This window comes from Heloderma suspectum, chromosome 2 (assembly GCF_057233095.1).
Source record: "Heloderma suspectum isolate Gila_16-S chromosome 2, 16-S_ref, whole genome shotgun sequence".
Lineage (NCBI taxonomy): Eukaryota > Metazoa > Chordata > Lepidosauria > Squamata > Helodermatidae > Heloderma > Heloderma suspectum.
The window spans coordinates 154,555,661-154,575,028 of NC_139459.1; the positions used below are offsets into that span (position 1 = coordinate 154,555,661).

At 46.8% G+C, this 19,368-nt stretch overlaps 1 protein-coding gene across 1 annotated transcript in view; it reads left to right on the plus strand.

Moving 5' to 3' along the window:
- The window catches only part of SPAG17 (sperm associated antigen 17), a 265,350-nt gene that overhangs the window by 185,197 nt on the left and 60,785 nt on the right, over positions 1–19,368 (plus strand). The window contains exons 36-39 of the mRNA XM_084835270.1: positions 4,699–4,812; positions 7,566–7,608; positions 16,578–16,680; positions 19,019–19,072. Coding sequence (XP_084691396.1) covers positions 4,699–4,812; positions 7,566–7,608; positions 16,578–16,680; positions 19,019–19,072 — 314 coding nt within the window. The remainder of the gene's footprint in view (positions 1–4,698; positions 4,813–7,565; positions 7,609–16,577; positions 16,681–19,018; positions 19,073–19,368) is intronic.

Genomic DNA, 19,368 nt, shown 5'->3' on the forward strand with positions numbered 1-19,368 from the left:
CGGGTCTAAAACCTCCTCTCCCAGTGCTGCCCTCTGGTACCTGCCAGAGAGGAAGGACCGGAACCCCCGTAATACAGTGTCTCCAATGCCCAATCCCTCCAGGCGGTCATGGTCAACGGTATCAAAAGCCGCTGAGAGGTTGAGGAGAACAAGGAAGGAGCATTCACCCCTATCCAGAACCCTCCTCATATCATCTACCAAGGTGACCATCAAGGCCGTTTCTGTCCCATACCCAAGCCTGAAGCCCGACTGAAATGGGTCTAGATAATCAGTTTCTTCCAAGTGTGCCTTCAACTGCATCGCCACCACCCATTCAATCACCTTGCCCAAAAATGGCAGATTTGAGACTGGGTGAAAGTTGTTCAGAACTTGAGGATCCAAGGAGGGCTTCTTTAAGGGTGGTCTTATCACTGCCTCCTTGAGGGCTGATGGCATCACTCCCTCCTCAAGGGAGGCATTCACCACCGCCCTGATCCCCTCACCCAGCCTCTCTCTGCAGCCCATAATGAGCCAAGATGGGCAAGGATCAAGTAAGCAGGTGGTCAGCCTTACAGATGAAAGCATCTTGTTCACTTCATCAGGAGGAAGAAGCTGGAATCGATCCCACAAAACCGGTTTGCCACAGGCCGCCTCTTGCTCACTAACTGTATCCACAGCGTGCACAGTAATCTGATCAATTTTTTCTGCAAAGTGCCTTGCCAAGGCCTCACAGGAGGCCTTAGAATGCTCCAGTGGTTCAGGAGCCACAGGACCGACCAGGCTCCACACAACTTGGAACAGCCTCCTGTGACAGCACCCTGCACACGCGATAGAGGCAGCATAATATTCTTTTTTTGCTGCCTTCACCGCCACGTGATAGGCTGAAGATACAGCTCTAGCCCGTGTCTGATCGTCTTTGGAGCGAGACCTCCGCCACCGGCGCTCTAGCTGTCTCACCTCCTGTTTCAGAGCTCGTAACCGCAGATTGAACCATGGTGCAGTCCGAGCCCTGTTCAGGGGGAGAGGGCATTTCGGAGCCACCTGATCTAATGCCCCAGTGATTGCGGCATTCCAGACACCCACCAGGGTCTCGACCGAGTGGCCGTTGGCATGCCCCAGAGAATCCCCAAGCACGTTCAGGAATCCATTTGGATCCATAAGACGCCTGGGGAGGACCATTTTAATGGGTCCTCCACCCCTGCAGAGGGGTTGTGGAACCGAGAAGTCCAGTGTCACCAGATAGTGATCTGACCATGACAAGGGGGTGGTGGATATACCCCCGACTTCCAGATCACTCCCCGCTTCTCCAGAAACAAACACAAGGTCTAGTGCATGACCGGCTACATGGGTGGGCCCAGTTAGAATATGGTGCAGCTCCTAGGAGGCCATGGTCTCCATGAAGTCCTGAGGTGCTGCTGTGAGGATGGCCTCCGAATGTACATTGAAGTCCCCCAACACCAATGTACATGTCAAAGTCCACGCACATCAGAGACCACTTCAAGCACCTTGGCCAGGGAGTCAGTCGTGCAGCGGGGTGGACGGTACATGAGCAGAATCCCCAGACTGCCCTTCGGGCCCAACCTCTAGTACATGCACTCAGCAAACTTGGTCTCCCAGAGAGGGGGTCTGGTGAAGACCAAGGACTCTCAGTAGATAACAGCCACTCCCCCTCCCCAATCCCCAGCCCTCGGCTGCTGTGCATACGAAAATCCAGCTGGACATATGGCTGCAAGGGTTGGAGCAGCAGCCTCGGCCAGCCAGGCCTCCGTAATACATGCCAGGTCTGCACCTCATCCAGGATCATGTCATGGATAAGGGAGGTTTTCTGGATAACAGACCTAGGGGTGGACGAAAGTCCCTTACCTGTCCTCGAAGGACGTTCGCGGTGGGGGGGAGGCGCTTCGCTGGTCCCCCCGCGAAGTTCAGGCCGGGGGGGGGAGGCTTCCCGCTTCGGCCCGGACGAAATTCAGGCCGGGGGGGAGGCTTCCCGCCTCGGCCCGACCGAAATTCAGGCCGGGGAGGAGGCTTCCCGCCTCGCCCGGCCGCGAACGCGAAAGTTAAAAAAAAAAAAAAAAACGCCCCCTGATAGGCTACGTGACGATTCACGTAGCCTATCACGGCTAGATCTGCAAAGTCAGCCGTGATAGGCTACGTCGATCGTCACGTAGCCTATCACGGGTGACTTTAAAAAAAAAAAAAAGCGCGTACGCGAATGGCGGCCCCCATAGGGAGCCGCCATTCGCGTTCCTTATTTGGTCGCTGTAGTCTACGTAAATCTTTACGTAGACTACAGCGACCAAATAAGGAACGGGAATGGCGGCTCCCTATGGGGGCCGCCATTATCCGTACACATTTTTTTTTTTTTTAAAGTCACCCGTGATAGGCTACGTGACGATTGACGTAACCTATCACGGCTGACTTTGCAAATCTAGCCGTGATAGGCTACGTGAATCGTCACGTAGCCTATCAGTGGGCGTTTTTTTTCTTTCTTTTATTGCAATGGCGGCGGCGGCAGCCGGTCGAAAGACCGGCTGCCACTCCCGCCCCGCTCGAACACCCGCCGAACTGCCGGCCGGACCCGCCGCCGGGAGGGACATTCGGCGAAGGTAAGTCCCGTCCCGGGTGGGGGGTGGGGGGGTTCGGAGGATTTCTCCCCGAAACTTGTTCGGGGGGCTGAACACGTTGGCGCTCGGCCCCCCGAAGTTTCGGGGAGAAATTCTCCGCCAACCCTAAACCGACCTGGCATTGCAGAGCAGCAAACGAAGGCCAGAAGATGGGGTCACGCCTCCCCCAGCCATCCTTTGGCTCTGGACAGGCCCAGAGCAGGGGACAGATACTACACATCTCTCCCTTGTTCCCCTTACCTGGCATGGCCTGCCCCTAGCACTTCACCAGCGCCTGCCGCCCAGCCTCGGTATGTTCTGACCCCCAACACTCCCCCCTCTGCCTCCATCAGGTGGACACATGCCCCCTCGCTCCCACCTATCAGGCAGGCTGCCCACCCCTAAAAACACAACAAAATCCCCCAGAAATTAAAAACAACAACAACACAATTAAAAAAAACAATTAAAATCCCCTTAAAAATAATTCCAGGCAGGAGTCCACAGGGAAGGCCTGGTGGTGGTGGTGGTGGTGGTGGTGGTGGTGGCGGCGGCGGCGGCAGCTGCGGCAGCAGGGACGCCTCTTCCCCGATGGTGGTAGCTTCTCCTGCAGGCCCTGGCTCTCCCAGGCCACTTCAGCCAGCCAGCTTATGTAGCCCCTCCAGGAAGGGGCAGGTGGAAGCAGCACAGCTGGCTCGGTACCTGGGGGCCTGGTCCTGCAGGGACTGGTGGTCTGCCAGGCAGGAGTCCACAGGGAAGGCCTGGTGTTGGTGGCGGCAGCAGCAGCAGGCGGCCCAGCAGCAGCAGGCACGCCTCTTCCTAATGGTGGCAGCTTCTCCTGCAGGTCCTGGCTCTCACATAATGAAAATATAAAGGTGCATCTTACAAAATTCACTGCACCTATTTCTCTGGAATTTGGCAAACATATTTCCCCTCCTGAGGGGCTACTACAGCTGCAGATTCTAAGGTGGAGATCTCTGATCTCTCTTTGATGTCTGACTTGCTTTCTCTGTTCCTCTCTGACCCTCTTCCTTCACCTAGATGCTGCCCCATTCCCTACGCTCTCCTGTTGCAGCCCCATCCCCCAGGACTCTGGCCAGATGAGCAGCCTCTCCCTGTTACTTCCAGGCTGAGCAGCCTCTCCCTGTTACTTCCAGGACACACTGCATAGTAGGAACAACTGCTTGCCTGGCCTCCCCCCCCCACTCCCAAACAGTCTGCTCGCCCTTCCCCTCACTGCTTTTGCTGAGAAGTGAGTGGCTTTAGGACTGAAACAGCAGCAATGAGGTCTCTGAGGGCAGGGCATGCCTCCAGGATCCCCAATGATTCATCACATATATATAGTGACCTTAACAATCCAGTGGCTTTGAACCAATCCAAAAAGCATTTAAGTTATATTGAAGGCACTTTGTATTTAAAGATCGATCTCAGCGGAAAGTCAGGAAAGGGAAAATGGATAGATGGAATCCATAGGATTTCTGAAGTTTCTTGTCTGCCAGGCAACACCAAACTGAATAGTATCATACCCAAAGGACTAGATGTGAATCGATCCCCATACATTTCACATCATCTCAGAGCAGCTTTGAATGTAAATAGTGTGGAGTACGCAGGGAGCACAACTGTGTGTTTCAGTTTATCTGTATCTCTGTATCATCCAAAATAGAACTCTTTCCTCCCCCTCCCCCTGCCCCCATCCCTTGGGAGATGCAAAAACTTCCCAGGTCGATGCAGAGAGAGCTTACACATCTCCCCAGATGTGAAAATTCTAATTCAGACAATACAGAGATTTGAGACTACTGAAAGTTCAAGGCACTTGTACTTCCAGTTCCCTCCATAATGCTATCACACTTGAAGCAGTTCTAGAAACCTCCTGCCAACTAGCTCAAATAGGCCTGATGCTACACAAAATGGATATAGCTGGCAAAGTTATTGAAGTGAATATGCACATCCAAATAATACTGTTAATATCCACCACTGCTTACTGTGATAAAGATTAACTGTGCAATCCTATGGATGTTTACTCAAAAGTAAGTCCCACTGAGTTCAACAGTTCCCAGGGAACTGTTTATAGGGAACTGTTAAACAAGTTTGTTCTGTTCCTTCTCCATTGCCCTCTTAGGAGTACATTGACAAAATCATGAAGCAAGAAGATGAGATGCAAGAGATGACTATTAAAGATCCAAGAATGGAAGAGGAGAGGGAAAACGCTGCAGATCTTCTCAAGCTAGTGATGGTGGGGACCGTGCATGTTTCATTGTTCTGTATTTCATTATTAGTGGTTTAAGTTTAGGCATCTGTACCAGAAAAAGATGGCACTGCCATCACTACTTGCAAGAATGGCTCTGTTTACATTCAGCCGGTAACCTCTATCCCTCCTCCCCTTAGTCATAATTGCATTCTTTATTCTTAATGTAAGAAAAGTTACTAATCTGTTCCTGAGTTTATTTAGTTTTTTGGCTGTAGAATACTCAGTCTGAATTCTATACCTGCTGCAGCAGCTTGATCAAAACCTAAGAATTCTTTTAGAACCTCTCCATAAATCCTACTAGATCATTTTTTTTCTCCAGTGCTTCAGGGATATCCCCAAATTTAAAGTTTTGGCCTCTACATTTGTTTTGGACTTCCTATATCTTAGATTTTAATATTTCTACTTTGACTTTATACTTCGCAGACTCCTTACTTACTTCAAAGATTTCCTTATCTGCTTGTTTTATATGATCCTGTAACTTACCTTGTGGTTTTTTCAAGCTATTTGTTTCTTTTTCCTGCTCTCCTACTTTTGCTTCAACTCTAGACATTTAATTAAAATATCAGAAATCTTAGCATCTAAGCTTTAATCTGTCTTATCTAAATAAGATTCTGGTTTGCTTATCTCTGGCTTCCAATATAATTACAAGATTTTTAACTTCTGATCTAATATTTCTTCTAAATTCTGAAGTTCTTTCCTCTAAATTCTGAAGTCCCACTGTGGGCTGAGTCCTGCTGTCCCACATACCCTGCTGTTATCTCCCCCGATTGGGGCTTCTGCTGCTGCCACATGGTGGATTGGAGAATACAGTGGAGGAGCAGGGTGGCTGGACTTGGCCCATGCTGGGAAGAATGGCTGCTCTTCCCCACACAGACAAGGCCCGCCACCCCTGCATCCCTGCTGTTATCTCCAGTTGGGTATAACAACAGGGGTTCTGTTGATGGCATGTGCCAGCAGGAGAAACCCCACTGTTATCTCTAATCTGAGACTGGAGATAACAGTGGGGGATGACCTCTGAGGGTATTCCTCCAGGGGGTGAGGCTTGGAGGACCCCAAGAGGTTCCATGGGCTAGATTGGGGTGCCTTGCAGGATGCCTGTTCTGCTCTTATAGGGGAAGAAATTTGCTACTCCCCCTCGATGTGCCTGGCAAAAAGGTCCCTCTGTCTCCCCAAACTCAGGACAAAATGTCTGTTAACCATTAGGGGTGGATAGGGAGCTTCAAAGATTGATATATGTAGTCCAAGGTGACACTGAGTGTGACACCAAGTACACTTGGCATCAGAGTTTCTGCAACACAGAGGCTCTGCCTCTGGCAGCTCCACCCTAATATAGTGAGAGAGAGGTGGGTTTCAGAACTGATTGACAGCAGTGTCAGCAAATGAAATCATCTCCATACATATCCAACTCCCAGCTCCAGCCTAATGTCTCCAGATAGCCCCTCCCTAAAATGGGAAGCAGGAGGGGTAGATTTCACAATTGATCCTCACATACATCCACCTCCAGCCCCAAATTAACTGAGCAATGATAATTGGCACTCGAGGGGAGGGGGAATGAATCGTCCACTACTTCCAACCCTGTAGAAGGTAGGAGAGGTAGCTTTGCCGGCGTTTTGAGCATGGCAGATCTTCAGTCATCCAAATCCCACCCACTCGTTTGAAACTAATGGAAGAGGGGAATTGGGCATACCGGTTGCAGCATACCAGTTCACTCTCAGGGGAAGAGAGGGGCTTTGGATTCACCTCAGAGCACCTCCCTTTAGAGCTTTCTGCAGGTGTGATGGGCCTCTGGGGTGGATGCCCCCCCCCCCAACAGGAGAGCATTATCCCCACCAAATTCTTTGGCAGCACCTGAAGGTTTGGGATTGTTCTGCCCAAGACAGAAAGTTCTGTTTGATCAGAAAAGACATGTTTAGGACAATGTAATGCCAAAATCTATAATGCAACATTGAATTCCTAGGGATTCTTGCAAAATCTTCCTCTCTCAAATTTCTCTGTAGATTTTAGAGTTTTGTATTACCATAAAGGTTTAGTTGTATTTCCAGAAGGTGTGCTCTAACAAGAAGTAAATGTAAATATTAAACTTTGGGGGGTTGGTGGGTGGGCGGAAACAGTTCATTTTGAAGGCTTTGTTCTGCACAAGGGTGCTAGTAGAATAAAAAAAAACGAAATTCAAAATATTTTTTCAGCTCAATAGGTTATTTTAAAGGGGTTTATTTTTACTGGCTATTTATGTTGCTCAAGCAGAAATGTTTTTTCCCATTAAAAATATTTATCTTTAAGGAGTGCACAGGGGCTCCTTGTGCAACATAAAAACAGCAACAAAAAATAACTCCCTTCAAAACCAACCTCTTGGGCCAAAACCCCAAAACAAGATTATATTTGAAGGAGTTTATATTTTGTTGATAATTTCATGTTGCATAGAAACACTGCTACAATACATTTTTAAAAGCATTTAAACTTTGTTTGGTTGATGTTTTTATGTTGCATGGATATGTTATTGTGCTCTGGTGGGAAGGAAAAAGAAATATTTAAAGTACAAAAGTAGTTTAATATTTTTAATGGTGGGTTTTCTGTTTTACTTATTTATATTTGTACTGTATATTCTAATATCTCTATACTCTGATGTCTTGGATCTTCACTGAAGGTCCTTTGATGGCTATAAGCCCCACAACACTAGCTGTTAGCAAAACATTTTGGATGGCTGAAATATCTGAGAAAGCTATTTGTGTCCATTGCAGTCTTTCCCTAGCTTTGAAGAATCTTCAGATCTTTGCACTAGAGGTAAGACCTTAGTAGTCTATTTAAAAAACAAAACAAAAAACCTTGCCTTGTTTTGTTTAGCGATTCTTTTGTATAATATTTGCCTCCATCTGCCTCACTATTTTGCTAGCCTTTTCCTTTTATAGCTTTCATTGTGAATCAGAAGTTTAATAAATAAGGAGACTTGGCATAACTGAGAGTGATTAACAAAGTAATAATTCAGAGTCAATCAAGTTTGAAATCTGTATGTGGGTTCAAGAGATTAAAAGATTAGTTCAAATCAAAACTCAGACACAGACTGAAGATTTTAAAATTTGAAAGTGGTATAACAGAGCCAGCATTGCCTGTTTATGCTCACTTCTTGTGTCTCACTATTGACTCTAGTTCTATAAAATCCTACCAAACTGTTTGATTCCTACACACAAAGGAACCACTTCCTAATGGAGCGCTCCCACACCACTGGGGGATGTATGAATAAATGGCCTTGTGGGCAGGGGAAATTTTGTGGACCTTTCCCACCTGATTCACTCTCTTTGTGCCCTGGAATGTGATAGTGTAAACAATGCCAGCATAGATTTCATAGTGACAAAGAGAAAAACAATGATTTATGGATGGCGCAAGATTGTCACCACAGTTTGTATAGATCACGCCTACATCCCCTGAAGATCCCAGGGTGGGGTGTGTGTGTGTGTGTGTGTGTGTATTTATATTTCATTTCTCTACCATCCAGTAGCCGAAGTTCTCTGGGTGGTTCACAAAAATAACAAACCAGAAATACAAGATAATATAAAATCCTTAGTATACAAAAATTAAAACAATTTAAACAGCTAAAGCAGTTACAATAAGATACCGAAAAAAATAACTGGCATCAGTGCCCCATTATATGCCATGAAATGCCTGGGAGCAGAGGACAGTCTTAACCTGGCACCGAAAAGATAACAATGTTGACGCCAGGCAGACCTCAGTGGGAGACCATTCCATAATTGGGCGACAACCACTGAAAATGCCCTCTCCCTTGTTGCCACCTTCCAAGCCTCCCTTGTAGGAATGTACGAAAGTCACGTACCTTTTAACAAAATTGATTTGAGGTGGGGGGGAGGTGCTCCGTCCCTCCCCCCGAAATTCTGGCCGGGGGGGGGGAGGCGCTCCGTCCCTCCCCCCCAAAATTCTGACCAGCGGGGGAGGCGCTCCATCCCTCCCCCCCGAATCCTGGCCGGCCGGGTCCGGAAATGGCGGCGGCCGTAACCGCCGCCGTTTGCGTCTCTGCAGTCAGCTGTGATAGGCTACGTAAATCTTTACGTAGCCTATCATGTTTTTTGGTTTTTTTTACTGGAAATGGCGGCAGCCGGAGCCGCCACCGCCACCACCAGGAAGATTCGCCCAAGGTAAGTCCCGTCCTGGGGGGGGGGGCGGGGGGGACAGCCCGTTTTGCCGCCGATTTCGCCCGAGATTCGTGGCGAAATTCTCTGACATCCCTACTCCCTTGTTGATAGTAGTGTCTGGGTAGGTCCATGTTGGGAGAGGCACTCTGTCAGGCATTGTGGTCCTGAGTCATGTAAGACTTTATGGGTTAACACCAGCACCTTGAATCGGAAACATACAGGTAGCCAATGCAAGCAGGTCAGAATTGGTGTTATACACTTAGACCTTCTGGTCCCTGGCTGCTGCATTTTGGCTGCTGCATTTTGTACAATCTGCAGCTTCTGAACAGTCTTCAAGGGCAGTCCCATGTAGAGCACATTGCAGTAATCTAACTTGGAGGTTACCAGAGCATAGACTACTGATGCTAGGTTATCCCTGTCCAGATAGGGGCATAGCTGGGCCATCAGCCAAAGCTCGTAGAAGGCATTCTGTGCCACTGAGGTCACCTGAATCTCAAGTGACAGAGATAGGTCCAGAAAACCCCCAAGCAATGAACCTGCTCCTTCAGGGGGTGTGCATTCCCATCCAGAACAGAATGAATACCTTCTATCTGGTCAGAAGAACTACCCATTAACAGCATCTCAGTCTTGTCTGGATTAAGCTTCAGTTTATTAGCCCTCAGTGCAGTCCATTGTCGCAGCCAGATCATGATCTAGCACATCCACAGCCTTACTGGAAGAGAATGAAAAGGAGAAGTAGAGTTGCATGTCATCAGCCTACTGATGGCAATGCACTCCAAAACTCTGGATGATCCCATTCAACGATTTCATGTACATAGATGTGCAATAGCATAGAGGACAAAACCAACCCTTGAGAAACTCCATGCTGGAGAATCCATGGGGCTTATTTATTTATTTATTTATTTATTAAATTTATTAATTGCCCATCTGGCCGGTCACCCAGCCACTCTGGGCGATGTACAACAATAAAAACAGTTTACACAATAAAATTCAACATTAAAAACATCACATTTCTAAAATTACCCTAGCCCACCCCAAATGCCTGCCTGAACAACCATGTTTTTAATGCCTGGCGGAAGCTCATTAAAGAGGGGGCGTGATGGAGTTCCCTAGGGAGGGAGTTCCACAGAGTGGGGGCCACCACAGAGAAGGCCCTCTCCTTTGTCCTCACCAGCCTAGCTGTCCTAGCTGATGGGACAGAGAGAAGGCCATCCGAGGCTGATCTTGTTGAGCGGCCTATCTGGTGTTGCTGGAGGCGCTCCTTGAGATAGGCTGGGCCGGAGCCGTAAAGGGTTTTAAAGGTCAAAACCAACACCTTGAATTTGGCCTGGAAAACAACTGGTGGCCAGTGCGGCTCCTTCAGCACTGGAGTGATGTGATCTCGCCGGTGGCTGCCTTTAATCAGGTGAGCCGCCGCGTTCTGTACCAGCTGCAGCTTCCGAACTGTCTTCAAGGGTAACCCCACGTAGAGCGCATTACAGTAGTCTAAATGAGAGGAGACCAGGGCATGTACTACCGATGGGAGCAGGTGGTCAGGAAGGTAAAGGCGCAGCCGCTGTATCAGATGGAGCTGGTACAGTGCTGTCCGTCTCACAGCTGACACCTGAGCCTCAATGGACAGCTGGGAGTCTAAGATGACCCCCAAGCTGCAGACCTGGTCTTTCAAGGGTAACCATACCCCATTTAACACCATGTCAACATCCCCCAACCTCCTCTTGTCTCCCACCAAAAGTACCTTGGTCTTGTCAGTGTTCAGCTTCAGCTTATTCCTCCCCATCCAGCCTAGGGATGTACAAAAGTCACTTACCTTTTCGAAGGGTGACATTCGCGGTGAGGCGCTCTGTCCTTCTCCCCGAAATTCTCTCTGGCCGGCTCCGCTCCATGGAGATTCTGTGGAGCTGCTGCCCGGGGCCGCCCGCAGGGACTCAAATGGCAGCTGTCGTAGCCACCGCCATTTGCGTTCCCTTTTTTTTTGCTGTGATAGGCTACGTAAATACTTACGCAGCCTATCACGGCTTCTGCAGGGACGCAAATGGCATCCCTGCATTAGCCGTGATAAGCGATGTAAGTATTTACATAGCCTATCACAGCTATAGTGATGAAGTGAATGGCGGCCGCGGCCGCCATTCGCAAGTCAGCGTGAACGGCAGCAGGTAGGTGTCCCGTTTTGTGTGCCTTTCACGGGGTGGGGGGGCTTTGTTCTGCCACGGATTTCGGGGGGGGCGAATGCACTGGCATTCGGCCTCACTGAGATCCGTGGCGAAATTCTCTGACATCCCTAATCCAGCCACTCACCATCTCCAGACATTTGGAAAGGGATTCTACGGCCAGCTTTGGTGAGATTTCAACGAGAGGTAGAGCTGCGTGTTATCCGCATACTGATGACACCGCACCCCTAACCTCCTGATGATAGCCCCCAGCGGCTTCACATAGATGTTAAATAGCATCAGGGAGAGGATGGAACCCTGTGGCACCCCACAAGTGAGTGGCGACGGGTCCGAAACCTCCTCTCCCAGTGCTACCCTCTGGTACCTGCTGGAGAAGAAGGACCGGAACCACCGTAATACGGTGTCTCCAATGCCCAACCCCCCCAGGCGGTCCAGGAGGATATCGTGGTCAATGGTATCAAAAGCCTCTGAGAGGTCGAGGAGAACAACGAAGGAGCATTCACCCCTATCCAGAGCCCTTCTCATATCATCCACCAAGGCAACCGAGGCTGTTTCTGTCCCATGCCCAAGCCTGAAGCCCGACTGAAATGGATCTAGATAATCAGATTCTTCCAAGTGTGCCTTCAACTGCATCGCCACCACCCACTCAATCACCTTGCCCAAAAAAGGCAGATTCGAGACTGGGCGAAAGTTGTTCAGAACTTGGAGATCCAAGGAGGGCTTTTTTAAAAGCGGTCTTATCACTGCCTCCTTGAGGGCTGATGGCATCACTCCCTCCTCAAGGGAGGCATTCACCACCGCCTTGATCCCCTCACCCAGCCTCTCTCTGCAGCCCATAATGAGCCAAGATGGGCAAGGATCAAGTAAGCAGGTGGTCGGCCTACAGATGAAAGCACCTTGTCAACTTCATCAGAAGGAAGAAGCTGGAACCGATCTCACAAAACCGGTGTGCCACAGACCGCCTCCTGCTCACTAACTGTATCCACAGTGCACAGAATAACACTCCTAATCCGATCAATTTTTTCTGCAAAGTGCCTTGCCAAGGCCTCACAGGAGGCCTTAGAATGCTCCAGCAGTTCCGGAGCAACTGGACCGACCAGACCACTTGGAACAGCCTCCTGGGACAGCACCCTGCAGACGCGATAGAGGCAGCATAATACTCCTTTTTTGCTGCCTTCACCGCCACGTGATAGGCTGAAGATACAGCTCTAGCCCGTGTCTGATCGTCTTTGGAGCGAGACTTCTGCCACCGGCGCTCTAGCTGTCTCACCTCCTGTTTCAGAACTCGTAACTGCGGATTGAACCATGGTGCAGTCCGAGCCCTGTTCAGGGGGAGAGGGCGTTTCGGGGCCACCCGATCTAATGCCACAGTGATTGCGGCATTCCAGCCACCCACCAGGGTCTCCACCGAGTGGCCGTTAGCATGCCCCAGAGAATCCCCAAGCGCGTTCAGGAATCCATTTGGATCCATAAGACGCCTGGGGCGGACCATTTTAATGGGTCCTCCACCCCTGCGGAGGGGTTGTGGAACCGAGAAGTCCAATGTCACCAGATAGTGATCTGACCATGACAGACCTGGCTGAGCAATATTCCCCAAGCTCCACCTTCTGGAGATGGCCATCCAAGTAGGAGCAGAGCCACTGCAGTGCAGTACCCTCCACTCCCAGCTCAGACAGTCGCCCCAGAAGTAAACCATGGTTGATGGTATCAAAAGCCACCAAGAGATTCAGGAGTATCAACAGGGCCACACTCCCCCTGTCTCTCTCCTAACATAGGTCATCATACAGGACAACCAAGGCGCTTTCTGTGCCAAAACTTGTCCTGAACCCCAACTGAAATGGATCCAGATAATCAGTCTCATCGAAGAGTGTCTGGAGCTGATTGGCCACCGCCCGCTCAAGGACCTTGCCCAGCAAAGGAACATTTGCCACTGGCATAATATTGTTAAGATCTTCCAGATCTAGTGAGGATTTCTTCAGGCTGCCTCTTCTGGGTGGCTTGGGAACACTCCCTCTCACAATGAAGCATTAATCACCTCCAGTGGTGGCTGGTGACTCCAGTTCCGCAGGGTTTTAGTTAACACCAACCAAAACTCTTAAGGGTTCTAGCCAAGGTGCTGAATGGTGCTATTCAAGGGGCTGAGCCCATTTGGAAGATAGTGTTCAGCACCGTGGATAGCACCATTAGCATTTTGTCTTGTGGTAACTAAAACCCTGAATGGAATCACAGCCTCTCTGGAACTGGAGTCACCAGCCCACCACTGATCACCTCCCTGGCCCAGCTCACCATTTCCTCCCTGCTGGTTTTTATAAACCAAGAGGAGCAAGAATCCAATATGGAAGTGCTTGTTTGAACTTGTCCAAGCACCTTGTCAATGTTCTCAAATTGCACCAACTGAAACTCATCCAACAAAACTGGACAAAATTATGCACTGGATACCTCACCTGAGTCACCTGCCATAACCTACCAATTGCTGATCCATCGACTCTTCCAGTCAGCCCAGACCTTCTACTCCAGAGACTGATAAAACTTTAGAACCTGAAGATGCTAAAGTTAGCCACCTAATGACTTAACAGGACATTTTGAAATGCCATGGCTGCTCCAGGAAGATGATAGAAATGTTTCTGTCCTCCAGGCAGGCCTAAACCAACAGATTTTACAACATCACAGATAAAGCATTAATAGCTTGGTGCTAGAGAAAAAAGAAGGAGCTCCTCATGGCAGGCCCTATGGGGTTTCTGGAGTTTCTACAAGAGTTTATCATCAGGCCTCAACACCCTGCTTGAACATGTTTCTGCCCTGGACAGCATTTTGGGTGGTCCAGGTTCCAGCTTGTTGGGTACCCGCTCACACATCTGCGGATTCCTAAGGACTTAATCTTTCTTTAATCCTCCAGTGCACCAGGTGCCTAACCAAACCTAACTTCATTTTGAAGGCTCTGACTAGACCATCCTTTGCGCCTTTAGGGGCTTTCTCACAAAGTTCTGACTTGGAAGACCATCACATTTTGTTCTTATTTCAGCAGGCCTCTGGTAAGTTGGTCTGTTGGGTTGGGTGCTGTTTTTTTCGTTTATTGTTGTGTTTTTTAAATTTTGTTTTGAATGTATTTGCTTTATGATTGCTATAACTAAGATTTTATTTTAAATTTTGGTTCCTATTATTGTTAGCCACCTTGAGCACCATTTCTTCAGTGGAAAGGCAAGTTATAATTAGATAGATAGATAGATAGATAGATAGATAGATAGATAGATAGATATTATGGGTGTATCTGGACTGGGATGGATGTAAAAGCATGTTGATTTCAGGACATGGTCTGGTTCTTCACTTCTCTTAATAGGAAACTTTTGGTTCTTCCCTGATTGTTTGCCCCAAAGCAACTGGTATTCAGAGACAGATTACCTTTCAGAGGTTCCATTTAGCTATCACAACTAACAATTGTTGAAGACTTGTCCTCCTCCATTAATTTCTCTAATCTCCTTTTAAAGCCGTCTCAGGCTAGTGGCCATCACCACACCTAGTGGCAGCAAATCCTATCAATTAATTAGGCATTGTGTAAAGACTTACTCTCACATGGCAGATGAGGGCTCTCACGTTTGAATGCTTCCATGTGAACAAATATCTCTGCACACAGAAAACCAGTATGTCAGTCAGAAGGCTAGGCTTGAAATCTTCTCCTTGACATGGTAGCTTTCTTTGTGCAACGATGTTTTTAGATGGGGAAGAATTTAATTAGTGTACTTCTGGGGGGGAAACTTGCCACTTGAGTCTGCTATATAAACTAGCCCTTAGTTTCTTGTGGGATATATGCAGCCTGACCCCTATGCATGTTTTCTCAGAAGTAAGTCTTAGTGACTTGTGACCATAGGACTGTAGGATTACATTGCTGTCCCATTCCACTCCACTGATTTCACTACCCTGTGACAAGATTTTCAGCCTAATTCCATGCTTGTTTACTTAGAAGTAAGTCCTACTGTCTTTGCTGGGACTTGCTTCAGGGCAATTAGTTGCATAAAATGGGAGAATTTTAGCAAGTGCTTTTTCTCCTGTCATGCACTTTATTTGCTGCCCAATCTGATGCATGCTTTCCCAAAGGATAGGATTTCATAGGATTCTTGTGATGCTTCAATAACTGTGTTACTTGATCAGATAGTGAGTGAAATACTAAATCACTCCATGCAACTTTTGTTGTTTTTATCCACTCTTTGTTTAACTTTAGAACACTTTTCAGTTTCAGAGTAGTATTTTTATTATTAATATAAACCTAGGATCCTGAGCAGCTTCAGCCTGAGTAAATGGTTCTTCCCTTCTTCTTCTTAGCAGCTCATTATTGCTTGGGCTGTTATGAAATAAAGCAGGGCAATTCCATATGTGCTGTTCTTCCTTCTGGCTTGAAATAAATATGGTGTTGGTTACATACACACACATGCACACACTGAATGGATGACTTGCAGTGTGTATATTTTCCTTTTTGCATCAACTCTGGCTTGAAATCAAATTGGTGATGAAGTCTTTCTGGATTGCTTGTAGTTGGTGTTCCCTTTTTTATTGACCATTTGATGAGGTAATCTTGGGGAGTGGTCATAGAAGAAAATATGCAGCTTGTATTTCCTTGCATTTCATTGTGAGGACTACAGAATAGTAGGCAGTCCAGTGCCCTCCAGATGTGTTGGACTAGAACCCCCATCATTCCCAACCAGCAGGTCATCTGGAAGTCACCAGGTTGGGGAAGGCTTTGGCCAACTCAGTATGCAAACGTTTAACAGAACCTCCTCCAAAGCTATAGGTCTTGTAGTAGGAAAGGGTTTATTGAGCAGGAAGTTAACAATACTTCAGCCCTGCAGCCAAACCTATACTCATCTTCAATTTTTTTCTTCCTTATTCTCCATTCCCTTGTTCTTAGGACAGTTGGTTGGGATGATGATGATGATGATATCTTTTCCTATTGATTTTCAAGTTAAAGATTTTAAACATTTTTGGCTAGGTGGACTATATATTTTTTTAGCTGCACAATTGGTTCTTCCAGACGGAGGGCTCCTAGCAGTATCAGTCAAAAGACATCATGCAGTTATTCCATCTTTCCCTCCTTAACAGATTTTCTGTGGTAGAAGAATGAAGCGGTGGGAAAACATGGGCACAACATTACCTGGTTCCCCCATAAAGTTACATGTTTGGGGCAGGGTGATTCCACAATAAAAACACTTGTCTGGAAGCACTCTATATCTCAAAACTGGGTGGGACTCCACACCATAGGGATCAAAATATCTGCATGTGCTTTGTTTCTAGGAGTGCATGGGAGGAATTAAACCATCCAGTGAGAATGAATGCTCACAATAAATACCAATGTTCTTTCCTAAAACATGAGATTAAAATTGGCAGCAGCTGATTTTTGTTCTTTTGAATTTAAGGTTAGTAATTTGAATTACTTCTCATGATTTTGCAGCTCAGATTGTTGAAAAGTATGAGCAAGCAGTGGCTTCACAATTACAGAATCCATCAAGGGAGGCACTCACAAAGAAAACGGAAGAATATTGGCAGAGGTTCCGGTAAGAGAGTTTAGTGTGCTAAGATGCTGTTATAAATCATAGAAATTATTTCACCAGTGTAAAAGATATGTAGTTGAAGAAGACAAAACGTAACCCAATTATTTTTGTTCTGGTTACTATACATGGGCAGGCACCACATTCCCTTACCACTAAGAGTGTGCTGCATGCCATACAGAGTACAGAATTAGAGAGGGAGGCTTGCATGTTCAGACTTGCATGTACAACATTCAGTGACACAGCATTTGATGAGTTACAACTGAAAGTATTTAAGATGATGTCAGGTAATATGAATCCTCTGTTTGCAGTCTTTGATCTGTAATGGAGGTTTCATACATGGAAGTCATAAGAACATAAGAAGAGTCATGCTGGATCAGACCAAGGGTCTCTTTTCACACAGTGGCCAACCAGCTGACCAGGAATGCACAAGCAGGGCATGAGTGCAACAGCACCCTCCCACCCATGCTCCCCAGCAACTGGTGTACATGGGCTCACTGCCTCTGGTACTGGAGGTAGCACATAGCCATCAAGACTAGAAGCCGTTGATAGCCTTTTCCTCCAGGAATTTGTGCAACCCCCTTTTAAAGCCATCCAAATTGGTGTCCATCACTACATCCTGTGGTAGCAAATTCCATAGTTTAACTATGCAGTGTGTGAAGAAGTACTTCCTTTTATCTGTCCTGAATCTCCCACCAATCAACTTCATAGAATGGCCCCGTGTTCTACTATTTTGAGAGAGAAAAATGTCTTCCTATCCACATTCTCCACACTATGCATGTCACCACATTGCATTCATTGCATTCATAGAAACGGATCCAATTAGGAAGACAGGAGAAACATAAAAGGAAAGGACAAGAATTGGTAAAGAGTGTTTAATGATAGCTGAAAATATGGGTTTTGAGGAGGGATTCTCAAGGAGAGGAGAGGAGGGATGGGGGAGATTGTCACAGGCATACCAAGCAGCTTGATAGAAGACAGAGAGTTACATAGGAGTAGTGGTGGGAGTGGGCGGGAGGGAGAAGCAGATTAACTGATATCGGTTAGGTGGGGAATATGGGGAGTTAAGAGATGAGCTCTGATATACTCAGAGGTATAGAGCCTTAGGAGCTAACTGGGCATGTTTTAGAATGCAGGTCTGCCATATAGCTCTAAAGGTGTAGGGTGTGATGTAAATCAGAGGCTTGACGGTGGAAGAGAGGCTGTCTTCCCCCCCATGCCCTATTTCCCAGCTGCTCTTCCCCCTGCTGCTCTCCAAGCCAAGCTAGGAAAAAACATGTTATGGGGAGAGAAGACAGAGGAAAGACTTGTTACTCCTTTCCTACCCACCACTCCTCTGCTGCTTTACATCTGTCCCCAGCTTTACAGCAATACAGCAAAATGCATATTGTAAAATATCAACTGTGCCGCTTTTGTATTTAATTAATCCCTTAAACATAAGGCTTAGTAACTTGAATTCAATGTGGATAGTGTCAGATACTGTTGCAGAGAACTAAGACAATGAAGACCATAGACATGAGTCTATGATATAAGCAGAAAAAGAAAATTTTAGCATTGTCTTTCCTTGTACCACCAGCTCTGAATGTAAGATTACAGAAGATATTTGCCTCTTTTGTATGCCAACTTCCTCATCTATAAAATTATGTCTAAGAGCCAAACTTGATACAATGATGGAAATCCATGATTTGCTTTACCATCTCTTTCTGTTTTGGCAAACAGCAGCTGAGGGAACGGCTGGATCGGAACTGTGGCACTTGGAGAGGGAATTTTAACCCTTTACTCCAGCACTGTTTGACTGATCAAAATTGCCCTGTGTATCCATATGTTTTTGCTGGCAGGGCTAATAGAGGCTGTGGGGAGGGCAGTTTTCATCAGGAAACCATGCTGGGTGAAAGGGTTAAGTTTCCCTTCCCAGTGCTGTGATCACTATCCAGATCACTACTTCCTCTGTGGCTGGAAAGCGACTGGAGATCCACCATCTTGTCTAGAACCACAAGCTCTGATTACATGTTTTTTTGAAAAACATATAAGAAGCTTAGGTAAAAAGTGCCAGTAAACTAAAAAGCATTGTTGAGTACGCTGGCCAATGAATGTTATTCACGGGTGTTCTCTTTGCCAGTTGCTTGTTATAAAAATTATTAGACATGAATGTAACAGTGTTAAATATTTCATGTATTATTTGGTATTTGATTTTTAATATTAATAACTATTTTTCTTTGTAATACATAATTTTAACAGTGGAATATTAACATTGTTTAAACTATTTCATGCCATATCTCAGAAATAATGCTATGCTTTCTAAATGATAACATTTTATGAACTTTTTTCATTTCTTTTCATGCAGCCAGGAAGGGGAAGTGCAGGTATCTGTCTGGCAGGTCAAGTTAGCACAGACCAGGTAACAGTACTGTTAGCTTTACGGTGTTATTCAGAAGCCAGTATATTGAAAGTTGTGTGTGTATATGCGTGTGCATGTGTCGGGGGTGGTGGTGGGGTGAAGGATCCCTTTGAGGTCTGTACGTTTTAAATCAGGCTCTTAGTTCTAGTATTGTGTTTATGGAGCCTTTCCTGTGATATAAATGCTAAAGTAGAAACTAACACGAGTTCCATAATTTCACCAGTAGTGGGTGCTTGTGGGTAGGGATGGCGGAGAATTCTGCCACGGACCCCAATGAGTCAGTGGCATGAGGCGCT